The 18,870-nt window shown below is 38.2% G+C and overlaps 5 protein-coding genes and 1 non-coding gene across 7 annotated transcripts; 2 read left to right on the top strand and 4 right to left on the bottom strand.

Annotated features, from left to right (window-relative positions):
- Positions 1-457: 457 nt before the first annotated feature.
- Positions 458-542, bottom strand: TRNAM-CAU. Its single transcript is given in 2 exon segments — positions 458-493; positions 505-542. It is a non-coding gene; the product is annotated as a tRNA-Met (tRNA).
- Positions 543-3,789: 3,247 nt separating this feature from the next.
- LOC104798818 (homeobox-leucine zipper protein ATHB-5) lies at positions 3,790-5,551 on the bottom strand. Its single transcript, XM_010521024.2, has 3 exons — positions 5,153-5,551; positions 4,708-5,078; positions 3,790-4,397 (listed from the first exon to the last, which is right to left on the bottom strand). The coding sequence occupies exons 1-3, from the start codon at positions 5,217-5,219 to the stop codon at positions 4,008-4,010; spliced, it is 828 nt and encodes a 275-aa protein (XP_010519326.1). The 5' UTR covers positions 5,220-5,551; the 3' UTR covers positions 3,790-4,007.
- A 3,248-nt stretch (positions 5,552-8,799) lies between these two features.
- On the top strand, positions 8,800-10,658 carry LOC104798800 (E3 ubiquitin-protein ligase RING1). The gene is made up of 2 exons (XM_010521006.2): positions 8,800-9,798; positions 10,277-10,658. The coding sequence occupies exons 1-2, from the start codon at positions 9,032-9,034 to the stop codon at positions 10,458-10,460; spliced, it is 951 nt and encodes a 316-aa protein (XP_010519308.1). The 5' UTR covers positions 8,800-9,031; the 3' UTR covers positions 10,461-10,658.
- A 37-nt stretch (positions 10,659-10,695) lies between these two features.
- LOC104798809 (histone H3.2) lies at positions 10,696-11,362 on the bottom strand. Its single transcript, XM_010521017.2, is given in 2 exon segments — positions 10,696-10,868; positions 10,870-11,362. Coding segments are annotated over 2 exon segments (510 nt in total). The 5' UTR covers positions 11,275-11,362; the 3' UTR covers positions 10,696-10,763.
- Positions 11,363-13,256: 1,894 nt separating this feature from the next.
- LOC104798791 (putative clathrin assembly protein At5g10410) lies at positions 13,257-14,607 on the top strand. The gene is made up of 2 exons (XM_010520994.1): positions 13,257-13,744; positions 13,862-14,607. Exons 1-2 carry the CDS (start codon positions 13,308-13,310, stop codon positions 14,316-14,318), a joined length of 894 nt encoding a protein of 297 aa, XP_010519296.1. The 5' UTR covers positions 13,257-13,307; the 3' UTR covers positions 14,319-14,607.
- A 161-nt stretch (positions 14,608-14,768) lies between these two features.
- LOC104798776 (protein DETOXIFICATION 27-like) lies at positions 14,769-17,700 on the bottom strand. Of its 2 annotated transcripts, XM_010520975.2 has the most exons (9): positions 17,310-17,693; positions 16,512-16,799; positions 16,183-16,436; positions 15,992-16,078; positions 15,818-15,874; positions 15,481-15,719; positions 15,242-15,360; positions 15,057-15,146; positions 14,769-14,969 (listed from the first exon to the last, which is right to left on the bottom strand). In XM_010520975.2, exons 1-9 carry the CDS (start codon positions 17,625-17,627, stop codon positions 14,919-14,921), a joined length of 1,503 nt encoding a protein of 500 aa, XP_010519277.1. In that variant the 5' UTR covers positions 17,628-17,693; the 3' UTR covers positions 14,769-14,918. The 2 variants fall into 2 exon arrangements, with proteins under 2 accessions (XP_010519277.1, XP_010519285.1); XM_010520983.2 differs by lacking the exons at positions 14,769-14,969; positions 15,057-15,146 and having other exon boundaries at positions 15,342-15,433; positions 17,310-17,700.
- Positions 17,701-18,870: the final 1,170 nt, after the last annotated feature.

The following is an 18,870-nucleotide window of genomic DNA, read 5'->3' as shown; positions in this document are numbered from 1 at the left end:
GATATATGAAATTATTTTATTTAATTAGAATTATATTTAACATTATCATCATAAGAAATTTATAATATGACTACGTCCGAAAGCAGGATTAAACTGGTGATATGGGTAATTTCGTACTTAACTTCTTTGATTGGACAAAAACAAATTCATGTCTTAAATCTTCCACTACGAGATATTTAATGTTTCTATTCGAGAGTAACTGTACTAGCGCGTTTTGTCAGGCACCAACATAACAGTAACAGTAAAAATCCTACAATAATGAATGATCGTTAGTTGTTACAAATAAAATTTTAAAATTAGAGGTTATTTCAAAAAGTGAATAACTACAAAAGGGCCGATGAATGGTGTGGTAACATAACATGCAATTTATCAAAGGGCAAATAGAAAAATATGTGGGCTTTCAAATATATAAGGCCCATAAGGCCCAACAACATTAAAGAAAAATGGGAAAACAAATTGGGGTGAGAGAGGCTCGAACTCTCGACCTCAGGATCACTCAGTAGCTATGAGACCTACGCGCTAGCCAACTGCGCCACCACCCCTTGTTGCTTGAATAATAGTTTAAATGTTTTTTCAATTACATTATTATATTAAAATATAAAACAATAAAATCATTCAATTTTTAGATAAATGTTTCCTTAGCTCGAACTCGAATCATCTGATATTCAAAGATACTGACCGTATATGCTATTAATCAACACCCAATCAAGTACGCTAATATTGGTTTAATTATTTTTAAACATTTTAAAATTGCATAAAACCAAGGAATAAACATAATTTCTATAATATATATTATATAATGACTAGGCTCATGTTATCCTACGAGACTATTATAATAAATTACACATAGCATCATGCATAGATACCTTGCAGTGGTAAATAAATGCTATAAACTAATAAGGTAATATCATAAATATCATGGTGAAAAAAAGAATAATACCGCAATTATTGGCTTTTATTTTTTAAGATTACAATTTACAACAACTCTAGTCGAGCCGAGCCGAGCCGACGGAGTCGATCATATCATGGCTGAACAAAGGCGTGTAAGTCAGATTCTTTCTTGGGGCGGAAGGGTTCTGCTTACGTGGCAGGAAGATTCAAACTTGACCGACGAAAAAGGTAAACGGGCCGGGCCGGGGTAGGGAATGTGGGTCTCTTTTATATGGGCCCCAACATTCGGCCCGTTATAAGAAGCATCGATGCGATGCATTACGAATGCACATGCATGGTTCGGATTTGGGGTAGCATCATTGCATCAAGTTGGCATTTCACAAAATGCTCGACCCAAATTATAACTTTATTTTTATTTTTTTATTTTTTTATCTCTAGGAATAATTTAATTATCTGATTACGCGACGACCGGTAGGGCTTTCTGCAAGGAACATTTACTTTTTTTTTTATATATTAATTAGGCTATAATCACCATATTTTCTAATGATTTTAGACCATATCCGTAGACGTCGAAATAGAGGGCCATTTTTTTAAAATAAAACAGATATTATTATAATTGCGAAATATATGTTAGACCATATCACCATTTTCCCTAATCTTTCACAATTTCCTTACAAAACGCACGAATTAATCATCGCGAAATTTAGAGATTAATGAATATCATCACATCGATCGTACCAAGCGCATAGCCCGTATCGGCGTTCTTTTTTGACGGCGGTGAAATGAGAAATTACACTATTATTTGACATGTGCGCAATTAAAGGGTGATTTTTTAAAAAAAAGAAAAAGTGAAATTGAAACTGAAAAAGGAGAAGAAGCACATGAACATGAAGGGATATGTAAGGGGTAATGTGAAGTATTAAGAAGGGTGATGTGACCGCGCGCGCGAGAATGACGTGTCGCAGGGACCCACATTCACATGTCTCTCCACCACTGTCCCTGTGCGTATGAAAGAGAAAGCGCAACACTGGTCATGGCCCCATGGCTTTTGGCCTTGTCCTAAACCAGCATATATATATATATATATATATATATATTTTATTTAAAAATAATTTGTGTGAAAGAATATGCTCTTGCGATTTTAAAAGTTGTTACGATTTGATTTTGTTGTTTAAACCAAATATACAATAAATAATAATATAATTTTGTACGAAGAAAACAAACGAGTGTCTTATTAACATAAATATATGTAATATTATGGAAAAAAAAACATTCACAGGGCAAATATAAAAAATTTCATTATAAGATTTATAAGAAAAAAACCTTAAGCTAAGGTTTATGATTTTATAAAAATGTTCATTATAAGATTTATAATAAAAAAAAATTAAATAAATGTAAAAAACTAAACCGTTTAGTTGTTTTGGTGATGTTATATAATTGTTTTACATTATTTTTGAAACGGTAATATATTTAATTTATATACTAATTTAAATATTAAGAATAAATTTATCTGATATAATATATACGTCGATAATGTCATATCATATCATCACTGTATACGTGTAGTGTAGGATGGATACGTACAGTTGCGTGCTAAAATTTTTATAAAAAAAAAAGGTAAAAAAAAACATATGGAAACAGAGCTTCAGAATTTCTGAAACTCACACACAGAATCCCAATCCAACTGTGTATTTCCCCACTTCCTCTTGTCTCACTTTTCCTTTTTATATATATATATATATAAGTTTTTTCTTAACCAAATTTACACCGTTATTAAAATTATTATGAGATGATTTCATGGATATTAACGCTGCGACTTTATTTATCAAAATATTGCACACAAACGTCACTGATTGAACATTAGAGCATTATATCATAAGGATTAAAGATCGATCCTATTTCATAAACTTAAAATGTTCTACATACATTAAATTAAGGGAAATCATAATTATATTCTATATTTTTCTATTGGTGATGTATGATTAAGCTGTAAATGACAAAATATTTATTTTGAGTAAAAGACAAAAAAAAAATAGATTATCATGATTTTTTTTTGTCACTTATGAATATCGTATTAAAAATAAAATGTGAAAATTAAAAAAAAAAACTAAAACAAAAACACTTTTATTATTACATCTATGTTGTTTTACAATAAAAATAATTCATCTATTTATAAAAAACAATAAAATATAATTAAAGAAAGAAATTTATAAATAAATATTATATAATAAAAATAAATAAATTAAGAGATAATTGACATAATTATCATTATTTGTTAATTAATTTTATATCTTTAATTTCTTTCAATCATTTTTATAATTATTTCTAATCAATTTAAATCTTTTTAAATATATATTTATTTTCTCATTATAAGTTTTCAATATTATATATATATATATATATATATATATATATATATATTCTACGCAGATAATTATAAACTTTTGAGTTCGAGTGCTATCGTTTTAGATTTGTTGTGCGTAATTATATATAAAAAAATTAAACGTTTTTGTTTTATATTTTTTTTAATGATCAAGTGAAAGCAACGGCTAACCCGTGGAAAAGCTTGTACACATAACATCGTGTCATTAAATAAATGCCCTTTGGGATTTTTTTTGAAGAATTGGGCATATTCAATGCACCATCACATGTCTGGTTATATCTATTTTAAATTTTTTTTTATCGCAAACTATGATATTTTTCCAATAAGATATACGAACTAATTATAAGCTACGGTATATCCAAATACCATTAAAATTCACATGTGATTACTAAATAAAGTAGGTAAGACGAATAAACAAGATAAAATTGGGTTTATAAATTTTTTAAATAATTTCTCAGTGACATTTTTTTTTCAAAGTTAATTATTTCAGCCTTTTTTTTCCGTCTTTTTTGAGGTTAGGGAGAAACTTTTTTGGATTTACCGCCACACGTGCGAATTCTCACATAAAGCCACACGTGATCCCCCTCGGGATCGAATTCTCTCTTCCGGTATTACCCTCCGCTTCCTCCCATTTCATTTCAGACCCGTAACATTTATATATTCTATATCGACCCCAAAGTTTTCTAAAAATGTCATAGATACCCCTAAATTTCTCCTCCTTTCTCACGACTTTTCACTGATCGGAGCAATACCACTGTTCGTCGTCGGCGAACAACTTGCAAGCCTCCTCTCCGGTGAAAAGATCTCCATGCTCTTCCATCTTCACGAAATTACCAAAACACCCCAACGTCATCTCCGCCGCCGCCGTGGTGGAGCTGTGGCATTCCTCGCTCAGGACGGCGCTGGATCCGCTGCTGTCGGCCGGACCGTCCTTGAAGCTTTCGGCTCCTGGGAAAATATCGAACATATCGTACTCTATCTCCGCCGTCAGTGGCGGCGGAGGCGGAGGCTCACGGTGGCTCACCTCCGGAACATCGTTGTCCGTCGCCGGCGGAGGCGGTGCGGCTTCTTCTCCCTCCCTCACGGTCCCTTCTATGTTGAGTTGTGCTCTCAGCTCCTTTAACTGTGAAAAAAATACACAAACGTGCATTGTTGTTACCTTACCGTTTAATACGCAAACGTGAGTCGTGGTCTCAATAAATATGTTTCTTTTTTCATTGCACGTAACATGGCATTGTCTGCACTCACATGTATATACGTATATATGTATGTATGTATGTATGTATGTATGTATGTATGTATGTATGTATGTATGTATGTACTAAAATTAACTCAACTTTCGCAGTCTCAGATTCTAATAGACTGTATCTAAATATTTACAATTAAAGAGTTAACATTTTTTTCAAAAGCGTGTGATTATTATAAGGAAGGACCTGATGAAGGAGGGAGTCGTTGTCGCGTTGGAGAGCGTCGCGGTTGCGTTTGAGGGAATCGAAGTTGGACTTGAGAAGGAGAAAGTCGCGCTCGAGCTGTTTAGTCTTCCAACGGGCACGGCGGTTCTGGAACCATATGGCCACCTGTCTCGGCTGCAGCCCCAACTCCATGGCCAACCTCACCTTCCTCTCCGGCTCGAGCTTGTTCTCTATCTCGAAGTTCTTCTCCAGCGCTTTTACTTGTTCCACGCTTAGCCTCCTCTTCTTCTCCCCCTCCCCCGCCGCCACGTGGCACCCCTCCTCCTCCTCTTCCGCCATCGCCGGGAAGTACAGGAAGTTCGTGCATGATCTCGGGCTTATCATTTGCTCGTCTGGCCACGATGATTGCCAGACAGTTAAATTGGGAATGATCAAATATATAAACGTATGCTAGAAGTTTTTTCACCTCCTGTGGTTGTGCAGACGGACATGAAAACACCGAGAGAATCTGAGCCTCCGAATGATCTCTTCATCTTGTTTCTGTCAACTTCCTCCGAAGGATTATAAGGCTCTGTTTGGATATTGGGGGAACCAAACTACGACCAGACAGATGGTCCTGTTGTTTGAATTGTTGCTAGAAAAACACACATCTTCACAGCCATTAAGAAGGGATCCTTAACTCCTCTGGGTCTTAATCCATCAAGATCTTGAAGCTGAGGAAAACAAGTAATACCCAGTAGATTCTACCAAAAACCCACCAAGAAAAACATCATCTTTTCAAGATCATATTTTTCCCACGGAATTCAGATCTTTTTTAGCCGATGGAGGAGAGAGGAAGAGAGAGAGAGAGAGAGAGAGAGAGATGGCCTCACAGTTTCTTCCTGGATTTAAATATATAAGACCACGGCTGCTTAGCCGTGGGAGAAATACACGGTGACAAAATCTCGAGTAATTTCAATATATTTGATATGAAATAACCCAACCTTTAATCGTAAAAGATATTATCATATTTGTATATAGAAATACAAATATGATATATAATCGAAGGGACCAAGTGAATTTGTGTTTTCTAGATCGTGGTAATTTTGGAGAAGTAATCGGTTTGAATCTTCATCCTGATCAAATTAGATAATATATTAAAAAAGCGGCATAATTCCCCTCACAAAGAGACGAGTAGGCTGTTCTTCGGAACCGGACTGAACCGAACCGTTAAAACGGTATTTTTCTCGATCCGAAATCGCTGTTATTTTCCGAACGGTATCATTTTTAGAAAACCGAATTTTTCCGAAACTGAACCGAATCGATACCGAAACCGAACCGTACCGAATACAATAAAAACCCCGATTGGTACCTATTTTTGTAAAACCGAAAGAACCGAACCGATCCATTCTGTCCCGAACCCGAACCGTTTTCCGAAACGTCCACCCCTAGAGACGAGTGTATTAACTAATTAAAAGACAAAAACTTTATAATAACACGTAGACCGTCGTACATAACACTATAATTCCTCATACGTCGCTTGGCTTTATCATTAAATTGGCATTCATAATAAAAATGTTCAATGTACATATGCAAGATGGAAAAAAAAAGTTTTTTTTCTAATTAATGGTAATTCCTATTATAGTAAATTAAAAAAAAAAGGAATATGGAGTTTTTTGATCGGCTGTAGACGGTTGTTCTCGTAATATTCGAACGAATGGACTTAAGGCTCGGCTCGGCTCGGCTCAAGCCGGTAGCAAATTGATCTCGAGGCAATAATTTAAATATTTATTTTTAAAAATGGTCATCTTTATTGGATTTATTTTATTAAGAAAATAATTGTATAAACAAATCTGGAATTTTACTATCTAGAAAATATAAACATTGGGAGTATAAAATTAATCAGAAAGTGTAATTTGAAAATCCTATTGGTTATAGAGATTCTTTAAAAGAACACATCTTTATATATGTTATATTAATAGTATCTATGTTGTTTTTTTTTTAAACTCATCTCAAACCAGTTTTATTCGCAGGAGATATCCTATAAAGTTTTAATGTTATAAAAATGGAAAATTTACGTAAAATTAGAATAAAAATCACAAAAGGATCGCCTGTTGTAAATTTTTCTTCAAATGTCTTGTTCAATGGATGAGAGCATAATTAATACAGCGTACCAACCCGTAATTTATATAATCATATACATAGATATATATCGCGTTAATATATATATATATATGTCTAGATCCATATCTATATATAAATATCTAATATAGGTCGGTCCAGTTGGTTGGGTACGAAAATTAATTTGCTATGTTTATGGAAGACTTGTATATATTTATATATGGGCCTGTCTTTCGGCTGGTTATCTCTGCGTAGTGTCAATTTCTCAAATTAATTCATGAAAAAATTGAAGGAGTTGAAATTGCAAAACCCCTTTTCATAAATTTCATATGGTCGTGACATTATCCTCTGACATGTTTATTATGGGCTTCATCAAAATTTCATTCTATATATGGATTTTGAGTTATGCTTTTACAAAAAAAAAAATCGAATTCAAACTTCATTCGTACACATGACATCACGATTTAAATTACAATTAAGATATTAAGTCTATAAAAAATATAAATTCGAACTGAAATTCCTTATATAAAACCCAAGTTTGAAGTAAGATAACCAACGAGAAATATGAAAGTTTGGTTATCAATATATATCATGTGAAAATCGTTTGTACATACATGTATATATACATATATATACGAGGTATTTATGAAGGAGACAAGTGTGACGTGTGCAAAGGAAACCCACAAGATTAAAAAAAGATTGGGTTACGGGTAAGGGAACAGATTTGAATGGGATGGCTGACTTTTTCACCGCAAGATAATTATATATATATATACATAATACAGTAGATATAAAAAAATATTAAACAATATCGGTAGGTACAGTTATATATTAAAATACAGTTTATATCAACCATTATTTTTTTTCCCACGATTCACCTGCATTTTAATATCGTTGATGGATCTAAATAATAATATCATATCGAATAATTGTGGATAAAATATATATATTAAGAATGGATAAAAGGGGAGAAAGAATCTAATATATCTCAATGTGAGCCCCCTAGAAAAGGTTGCTGCTTTAGATGTTAGGTCCTAGGGTTAAGCAATAACTGTTATAAGGGAATCTAATAATTGTGATTTGTTTGGAATTGATGGCAAATGTAAATAAAAAAAATAAAAAAATTGAAATCGGAAAGCATTAAAAAGCAAAGATGAGAAAAGGGAGGGGAAGAAGAGAAAATAAAGTTTTTTTTATAACGGCGGAAACTTAGCCACAACCTTCAAATACGGTGATAAATTATCCGAATTTACGTAAAAAAAGTAAACCACTCAAAAAGTAATAATAGAATCACCGGAGAATTGTATGGAACCCATGATTTTTTGAAGAATCATGCATTCTTTCTTGGAAGACAAACACAAAAATATAGAAAGCCCAACGATGTTATATACATACAACAACTATATAGTGCAACATTTATATATATTTTTTTCGTTTGAAGTGCGTGTGTATATATATATATATATTATAAAATTGTTACTGATTAAACCAATCTTAGAAGAATTTTTAAAATCTTATGATTATTGTTGGACCAAAACTGTGTGTGAGTTATCATTGCCATATTATTCCCATATAAGTGGAAAGCCCACGAGAAAGAGGAGAGATACGAGATACGCTTTGAGATCTTAAATTACATTAAAAAAAAATGTAGGAGTTTTGGTTGATGGGTTCCTTATCAACGATAAATAATCAGGCAATTGATTGATTAAATGTGAAAAAACAAAGTAACCCTATACTCGATATTCTCATGATATCCCTATGTTCTTGCTGTCCTGCATCGATCTATCATCGAAATTTAAATGCAGATGATTCGACCATCATAATTTTCAAAGGAAATTACCAGTTTTTTAAAGATGAAAACTTTCCATCGAAGACATATGGTTCATCGCACGCGTAAACGTGTCTATCAAAAAGTTTTTTTTTTTTTTTTCAAAGTCGGGTCATGTCGTGTTTGACAATTTTGTTCTAAAGGGACCAGAAGGAAGAAGATGGAAGGAAACTACAACACAACACAAGTCAGTGCCCCGAGTCGTTGGAAGATAGTGATATTCCTTAATGACTTACATTCACTACCACGCAATTTCGTCCCAAATTTCCGCACCCTAAAAAGTTGCTATCTTTCTCTCTTTTTTCTTCCTTAGTTTCATCGAAGACTCGAAGTCATTGTAATGTAGATTCGATTCAGCCCAATTTTATCGAAGCAGGGTTCAGACAGAGGCTTTTCAGTTGTTTTCGAGCTATATCCATGGCGTTTCTTCACAGAAAGATGCTCGTCCGGTCTCCACCGGGAGAGGGTTTCACGTTCTCCATCACTTGTTGCCGGGCATTTACTCCGCCTCCGCCGCCATCACCGGAGTACGATCACGACGATGTCGTCAGCTGGCAGCGGAGTGGCGTCACCCTCCCCATCATCACCATGATCTGCATTGTCGGCGGCGTCCTTCTCTTCCTCTGCCTCGTCGCCTACTTGTACTTCGCCATCAAGAGATCACAGCTGAACCAAGCCATGGCTACCAGAGACGCCTCCAGACAAGAAGAAGAAGAAGACGGAGACAGAGATTTTTCCGGCCAAGACTGGAGAACACATATCGACCACCATATCTGGCACATCGCCACTGTCGGTCTCCGGCGCTCGGCGATAAATTCGATCACGGCCTTCAGATTCAAAAAAGAGGAGCGGTTGATCGACGGCACAGATTGCTCCGTCTGCTTGAACGAATTTAAAGAAAACGAACTGCTGAGATTATTACCAAAGTGTAGCCACGCGTTTCACATCGATTGCATCGACACTTGGCTGCTCTCGCACAAGAACTGCCCTTTATGTCGTGCACCTGTACTCGCCAACGAGACAGTCTCTGAATCTCTCCAGACGAATCACTCAGATAATCCGAGCTCGAGCAACGAACCCAGAAGTGAAGAACGGAACGGGAATACAAGTGAAGTCGGCGATGGAACCGAGGATAAAGATCGATTCCCGGGTTCCAGATTCAGAAACCCGAATTTCCTTTCGAGGGCACAAAGCGATTTGGCTAACCATTGTAGAGCAGCAAGAGTGGGAGCTGTGAGAAGATCTGTCTCCATTGGAAGCTCGTTGCAGAGACCTATCCATTTCGGTGTCAAGTTATTGTCGTGGACGAGTTCAAGAATCGAAGACCCGGTTCTCCCAACCCGACAGCCCAGTTCAGAGTCCGGTTAGGTCGGCCGGAAGAAATGATAGCGTGTGAGATGGTGTGGTCTTTGTGGAATTTGGTTCAAGACCCGGTTCAAAATTATGAGCCAAACAATGGTAAGAATTATCATTTATCGATAAATAAAAAAAATAAAACTTTGTGTATAATTCTTTACTTTAATACCGATGTAGAATGGAAGAAAGTTAATGGATTAATCCCCGCTGTATTTCTGAATTCAAAGTGCATTCAATCCCATGTAAATGTAATCAAAATGCCAAGGAAGCAAAAATTCGATTCAGAAACCCGAATTTCCTTTCGAGGGCACAAAGCGATTTGGCTAACCATTGTAGAGCAGCAAGAGTGGGAGCTGTGAGAAGATCTGTCTCCATTGGAAGCTCGTTGCAGAGACCTATCCATTTCGGTGTCAAGTTATTGTCGTGGACGAGTTCAAGAATCGAAGACCCGGTTCTCCCAACCCGACAGCCCAGTTCAGAGTCCGGTTAGGTCGGCCGGAAGAAATGATAGCGTGTGAGATGGTGTGGTCTTTGTGGAATTTGGTTCAAGACCCGGTTCAAAATTATGAGCCAAACAATGGTAAGAATTATCATTTATCGATAAATAAAAAAAATAAAACTTTGTGTATAATTCTTTACTTTAATACCGATGTAGAATGGAAGAAAGTTAATGGATTAATCCCCGCTGTATTTCTGAATTCAAAGTGCATTCAATCCCATGTAAATGTAATCAAAATGCCAAGGAAGCAAAAATTCATTGAAGCATTTCAACAAACACCTGGAAGACGTAATCTTAAGCACGAGCAACTATACCTAACGAACAAGTAGAAACCTGCCAGACCCCAGAAGATATACAAAGCAAAAAACGGAATAACCAGACCAGTCTTCCTCCGTCAAGCTCTCTCACCTCTGATCCTCCTCGCCAGCTGGATATCCTTGGGCATAATCGTGACCCTCTTGGCATGGATCGCGCAAAGGTTGGTGTCTTCGAACAACCCAACGAGATACGCCTCGGCCGCCTCCTGGAGAGCTGCGACGGCGCTGCTCTGGAAACGAAGATCCGTCTTGAAATCCTGAGCAATCTCACGAACCAGTCTCTGGAATGGCAGTTTACGGATCAGAAGCTCAGTGCTCTTCTGGTACTTCCTGATCTCTCTGAGAGCCACAGTTCCCGGACGGAACCTGTGCGGCTTCTTCACACCGCCGGTCGCCGGAGCCGACTTCCTCGCCGCCTTCGTCGCCAGCTGCTTCCTCGGGGCCTTGCCTCCGGTGGACTTCCTCGCTGTCTGCTTGGTACGAGCCATTTCAAAACCGAAGAAGATCGCGAAGAACAGATATTCCTCTTGCTTTGATTTCTATAAGAAGAAGAGACTGTGACGGGGATGAGAGGACATGGGATCGCGGGGTTAGTTTTATACTCGAGCTGAGGGGAGGGAGACATGGAAATTCGAATAATTTCGTCGTCGGACCAGCCAGTCGCTTTCATCCGTTAGATCCATTATCCAATCAACGGTTATGATCTTCCTAAAGCATGTCGATCCGCGTGATACGTGAATCGACCAGTGCATTTATCTCGCGCTACTTATTTTACATTTTCTCGCTTTTTAATTTAGGCGCGACGTTCAATTTCCTTAAAAAATCGCCAGCGAACTTAATTAAAAGACAACGGCGTCGTTTTGGATTTTCTTTTTTAATAACGAAAGAAAGCCTGCAGTTTAACGGCCCAAATATGCTTCATATCGGCCCATTAGTATCCATCTACGTCCCACTTTTATTAAGCCGTATTAATGAATGACTCATTTTATAAAAACTTAAAATACCCCTTAATGCAAACAAAAGATTATAATAATAATAATATAATGCAGCGTAATTCAAGGTTCTAAAATGACAGAAAATCGAATCATATAACAGGACAAGTATCACTCTCCGTAATCTTCCAGATGGTTCCTTCAAAATCCACGTGGCTCAATTAAGTCCGTCCGATCTCCAATACTAGCCGTTATTAAAAAAAACCTACTGCTCTCTGAAGAATACGACAACGGAAATCGTCGTTTCACTCTCGCAGTGTACTTCATGATTCAACTCGGTGACGGACTCAACCCTAACCGTCGTATCGTCTTCCTCACCGTTTCACTGCCACCGGAAACTCAACCTCCGCCTGTATCACCGACGAACTCCCCTGAAATCTACTATAACGTACATCCCTCGGTGGCCATCGTTCTCCTCGCCCTCATCTTTGTCTTCTTCTCCGTCTACATTCGCCTGCGCGAAGAAAACAGCGCCATCACGCCGCTTCCTGCGACGGAGCGTCGCGGCGGAGCCTGAATCCGTCAGAGATAGAGGCTTTCCGGGCGTTCGTCTACTCCTCGGCGGCGAAAACGATAGGGAAGGACGGGGGATTCGAGTGCGCGATCTGCCTGAGCGATTTCGAACAAGGCGAGACGCTAAAGCCGCTTCCGAGATGCGGACACGTGTTCCTCGCCGATTGCATCAACGGCTGGTTGTTGCGCCAGGTGAGCCGAGCTCGTGTTTGAGTTAACCGGTGAGTCACGTGCCGGTTTGCATAACGATGCCGTGATCGACGTCCGTTGAGTCACGTGCACGGTGTACAGTCAGGGCCACGTGATCCATTAAACTTAGTGGGCTATTGTCAATTTTAATGGGTTGGTCCAAACCCAGTCTCAAATTAATTAGGTTGAATTGGGTTGGGCTGCTTTTCTATATAATATGTTATGGCACCACGTTTTTTGAATTAATATTTTAAAATAAACAAAGACTTTTAGTGGAATATAAATAGTCTAAATGCATTTAATATTTCAACTATCACTTTATTTTTCTTAAATTCGTAAGTTATTATCTTTCTATAATTAATCATCTATCAAATTTGTACTGTATAAATCAATTGGTAATATTGGAGACCAAATATTTGGACAAATCGGATGCGAATATGGAGAAAAAAGATTATGCAAGTTGCATAAACAATTTAAAAAAGGCAATAAGGATGCCAAAAATCGACAGTTGACAAATTAAACAAAAACTTCCAAAATATGCCTCCAATTAGGATTTTTATGCAATCATGTCGGCGTCAGATAACAATTTTGTCACATTATACCATTTTTCCAACCAATTTGCATTTTGATACAAGGATGCATTCCTGTACGAGAAGGATGTGATTGACCGGACAAAGTCTTGCCGGAAATGTCTTATTAAATGCATTTAAAAATACATTTTATATATATAACGACGACTTTGGGATAAAATATTGAAAAATCAAGCACATGAAAATGATAAAGACGAAACCCAAATCACATCTAAACGAAATTATCGCTCACAAATAATGGCAAAACTCAAAAGCCTCATTGGAAAACTCAAAGACAAAGCTTCAGAAGGCAAAGCCGGCATGGTTCATGCCCTCAGACCAAACACCAGGTCCCTTCACTTAGCCCTCCTGAAATCAACCACTCATAACTGTACGAAGCCACCGGCCGATGACTGCGTTGCCGCCGTCATCTCCTACTCCGGCAGCCGCCGGTATGCTCCTGCAACTGTCTCCGCCGTCTTGTCGAGGCTACAAGACACCAGAGATGCTTGCGTGGCCGCCAAATCTCTCATCATCCTCCACAAGATCATCAAACCAGATCATAATTTAAACAGAGAATTCTACATCAAGGATCATCATTTCATTTACTCGGAAGGACGAAACAATCTCAAAATTAATAATTTTCGAGACCATTCCTCTCATCTGACTCTTGAGTTGTCTCCATGGATTAGATGGTGAGTACCCTTTTCATTCCTCATGCTTTCTTCAGCTGATTCGGTGTTTAACCTAGCTATAGATACATACATGTAGGGTTTCATTGGATGTTGATTTCCATGGTCGCAAATCTGCAGGTACGTTCGGTATCTGGATTGTCTCTCGTCCGCTTATAGAGTTTTAGGGTATTTCCCAAACTTCACATCTTACTCAAAAGAGAGGGCCGTGGAGAAAAACCGCGTGTCGTCTTACAAAACCGGTTATCTAGTCCACCAAACCGGTTTTGTCGTGAGTTTCTTCGAATGTATATGTCAAAGGCCGGAAAATCCGGCGTTATACCAAAACAAGATCGTGGACGGGATCAGAGAACTCGTGGCCCAAGACTATTTCTCAGTGATGCCATTGGTCATGGTACGACTTGAAGTATTGAATGAGAGATTGACTAAACCGGATCTTGGTTATACCGGCTCGGACGAGTTGGGCCCGGTTTTGGTTAGGCTTGAACAGACCAAGGAAAAAATGATTGGGTTTTCTTGGAGGTGCAAAGTTTTGGTGGAAGATTTTTGGTTTCGTGGTAAGGGAATTGAAAGGTAAAGTCTTTGGGGATAATAAAATGATAGTGAGCTATAGAGATGTGGATACGGGTATGACTGAGCCCGTGTGGGAAACATTTGATGACCCGGAACCGGTCCAATTGTCCATCTGGGGAACAATTGATGAACCGGTTCAATTTCCGGGATGGGAAACATTTGATGAACCGGTCCAACTGAGCAGTTAACCGCTCCGGTTTTGAAGTTTGGAAACGTCATCGTTGGACGTTGTAAATGGTTTAATCTTGGTTTGTGTTCATAGTCAAATGAAAAACAATACGGGTTGTGTTTTATTGGCTTTATTTGATTGTATAAATTTCAAATCGAAATTGTGATCTCCTTGTGCATTGCCATGTACACTCATAGATCATGCAAGTCATATATGTTCATTTGCACAATTGGACCAACCATGGCTGCTTCATGTTTTGATCACATCATTGACTCGGCCCTCGAGTATGGGAACTCAACAAAGATATATTCTGATTTCGACTTGCCAAAATATATGATACAGTATCAATGCAATTTGGTTACGGTATAGAAGCTTTTACGAAAAATAATGCTTCGAAATTTTTTTCATATACATATCTCGGCAATCCATCCATCTTTATTTTATGGTATTGGACCATTTGTTCACGTGTGCGCTCGCTCTTTGCGCCTGTTGAAACATGGAATGAAAAAATCTCATGGTTAAGTTCAAACACAGGAGATAACCACGAGAAATGTAGAATGAAATGGGGGTTACCTCTTTTTCCCAATCACATCTCATCGTGATTATAATCAATATCAGCGTCTGAATCGCGGTTCCTCCAAATATCATGCCCGCCCAAATCCCCTATCATTCATCATCATCATCATCGATGTCCAAACATGGCAAATGAGAACGAAAACATGCATGTGTTATAAGATACGATGCAGGCTTCCACGTACCATGACACCGTATTTGAAAACCCAACCCATGGCAAATCCCAGTGGAAGCCCAATGCAGTAGTAGCATCCCAAGTTTATATATGCCACGTAGGATTGCCAACCCGACCCAACAGCCACACCTGCACAAAGTGTTTTAGCTACTATAACATGCATGATTCTCAATGGACCGTCAAGAATATGTTAAGGGCAAACCTATGATATTAATTATCGAATATGAATACAGTTGTTGGGTTGCATACCGGAGAGAACGGGCTGGACGCTGTTGAGAAGGACGGTGAAGGCCAAGAGGATGGAGAGCTTGTTGACGGCTAAGAGGACAGGTTCACTGGAAGAGAAAATCCAACCGATCTGGTCGTGGAGAAGAACTATGACCACCCAGAAGAACAGTCCGATTATTAACGACTGCGTTACCGATACTATCGTCGCGAATTTCGCCCCCTTCCCGTTGCCCGCTCCCAGTTCATTCGCCACCCTCACCCTACAACAACGTCCCGTACATATGTGTTGAGATATATACAGGCTTGAAATTACTACGCACATATATATATATATATTGTTGCAATGTAAGGAGATTACCCGGTGCCTGCGAAGAAGGCGAGAGGAATCATCATCTCCCAGCCATTGATTGTCATACTGCCCAAATCCGATTCCACATTTCCATTATAATCCATTTTTTAAATTAAAAAAAAAGGAAGCATAAAGACACATTTTCAGACAAAGGGTAAGGACAAGAGAAAAGTAGTACCGTACCAAATGGACAAGGCGTCGACGGCGATCTTGGCGTTCTTGAGATTCCCAGTCATGAGGATCAAGATTCGGTAGTACCAATTCTCCAAGCTGTCCGACAAAAAAACATTAGATCTTGTCTACCCTCATTTAATTCTCACGGAAAACGACAAATTAAGGAACATCAACGATTGAAAAAAGGTTTAAAATAAAACCAGAGCATGACGCCGGAGGAGGCCGAGAGCTTGACGAACTCCCAGAGTCCGGCGAAAGCATCGACGGAGAAGCCAGTCCACGTCAGAGGACAGCCGCCGGAGACAGTGTAACCGTACATGACGAGGACGCTGACCCACCACGAGACATTGATCGTAGCCATCGTGCCGGCCGCCCCAAGTTTCAGAACCCCCACGAATAGCCAGCTCACCCCCACGTGCACCACCAGCGCCACCGCAGAAGCCCACGCCGTCACCTGCTCTCACATAAAAGTCGTATGAGTTATCAAGAATCCTTGTTTATACATATACATACATAGGAATACACGTACGGAGTTCTTGAGCTGACACTGGAGGAAGCGTTGGAGGGGGAAGCTGAAGGCGAAGGCGAAGTGGAGGGGTATGACCCACACGGCCACCGTGCCGGAGAGCTCGGCCACGTCATCTGGCTGTCCGAGAAGCTTCAGGACCGGTGCCGCGAAGAAGTAAATGGGCAACAGCAAGACGCAGAATATGAAGAGAATGATCCATGAACGTTGCATGTACACTCCCAACATGTAATATTTCTTCGCCCCGAAGGCTTGTCCGCATAACGTCTCCAACGCACTCGCCATCCCCAGCTGTATACGTCCATTATTGTCATAATATAAGTTAAATGATCCGTATTTTATATGCCCAATTCAACGTAAACTATTATATAAAACTGCTTTTCTACAGTTTAGTAAACGCTAATTAATTTCGTTCTTTTTGACCGAGACTTGGTCTTGTTTTCAGTTCGAGAATTCCAGCTTTTGAGTTATTCCAACACTGCTCTGTTTTCTTGGCGGCAGGACAGAGCATTATTGACATGAAAATGACGACATCCCTTTAAAATGATGATGATGATGATGATGATGATGATGATGAAGAAGAAGAAGAAGAAGAAGAAGAAGAAGAAGAAGAAGAAGAAGAAGAAGAAGAAGAAGAAGAAGAAGAAGAAGAAGAAGAAGAACATATAACTTGTCTGTAAAATCACTCAAAACACAGCGAGATACTACTAATCGAAAAGCGATTCAAGACAGAAAAATGAATGAAGCGAGTGCAGATAACCACACCTACACATACATATGTATACACACGTACGGACGTACCAGAAGGCCGAAGATGAACCCTACGATGACGTTTTGGACGATGGAAATGGCGGCGAGCTCGAGATCGCCGAGGTGGCCGGCGAAGGCCTGAGTGATGACAAGCATCGAATACAACGATACTCTGCTGAATATAGCGGGACCCACCACCTGCCACAGCTTCTTCGTCTCCTCCCACACCTTCCCCGTCGCTCCTCCGCCTTCCTCCGCCGGAGACAGCAACGGAGCTCTCCCTTCCTCCGCCGCCATCTTTGGTCTTCTCAAATTTCCGGCGATGTCTTTCGTCTGAGGAGGAAAGTGTGAATGAAGAACGAGTATCATAATACAAGTTGAGTTGGCTTTCCCAACTACTTATAGCCAAACATTTAATTATAAACGAAAAATATATTTTAAAAATATATGGTTTAAAGTATCGTTGCTATTGTTTTTTTTTTTTTTTTTTTTTTTTTTGTGGGAGCCCGATACCCAGACATTTATATGACAACTCGTTTACGGAATTGTATATAAAAATATTTCTCTACTACATCATTCAAATAATATTAAAATCGTTGTCTTTACATTTATTCCCCGAATCCCCCGTAAAAAAAATAAAACCCATAAAAATTTATAAATTCATAAAAAACAAGTTTTTACATTTTTTGACTAATAATTTTTTTCTCAAACTTACAAAATATGTTATTATAATTTCTAAACTTATAAAATATATCACTATCATTCCTAGATTTTTGTTGTTAAAGTATAATTCCTAAACTGGGTTTAAAATCAATATTATTGAGGTTTTTCTAATAAATAATTAACAAATTTGAAAATTATAATGATATATTTTACAAAATTTGGAGATTATAATAACAAAATAAATATGTCTAGTAAAAAGTTTAAAAATTTGTTTTCACTATTTTACCGATTCAATTTTTTTTAAAAAATTTTAACAAGAACAGTTTTATCCATTGGATTCCATGGATCCGGTCTGGTCACGAGATTTTTTTATTTGTCGTGAAAACTATATTGCATCTAATTTGCAGACATGTTTACGTAAAAGATTTGGAAATTAAAAAGAATTAAGGAAAAGACGACGAATATACGTCCTTTTTTTTTGCCGGCGATTACGAGCCTCGAGACCGTGTTTAGACAGAGGATGGGATTGGGAGCACGTGGGAAAGCACGTTGCCATGGTGGGGACAACCTCTTCATCATGTCATGGCTCACGCAATCAATTGCCATTTTACCTCCGCTTTGCATTTCGTTTCCTATTCATGGTTATGACAAATAAATAAATTTTGTTTTTGTATGGAATGAAACATTCGGATTTGGAATCCTATTTTGTCTTAAATACGTAGTGGCGGTCCTCGAAGATGCCCTTATGTAATCTATATGAGTTACATAAATCCAAAGGAAAACCCCCATGATCAACTTCCCGTACAAGATGTTTCTCTCCGCATCTTGACATCGACCGGTTATTAATAACAATAATAATAAATAAATAAATAATGATAATAATAATAGTATATAAAGTTGGTGAATAAATTTAATTTGATGTCAGACGTGTGAAAAACAAGGACCGCTG

Source organism: Tarenaya hassleriana, unplaced genomic scaffold (genome assembly GCF_000463585.1).
Source record: "Tarenaya hassleriana unplaced genomic scaffold, ASM46358v1 Cleome10, whole genome shotgun sequence".
Classification (NCBI taxonomy): domain Eukaryota; kingdom Viridiplantae; phylum Streptophyta; class Magnoliopsida; order Brassicales; family Cleomaceae; genus Tarenaya; species Tarenaya hassleriana.
This window is presented reverse-complemented; position numbering and strand designations above follow the sequence as displayed.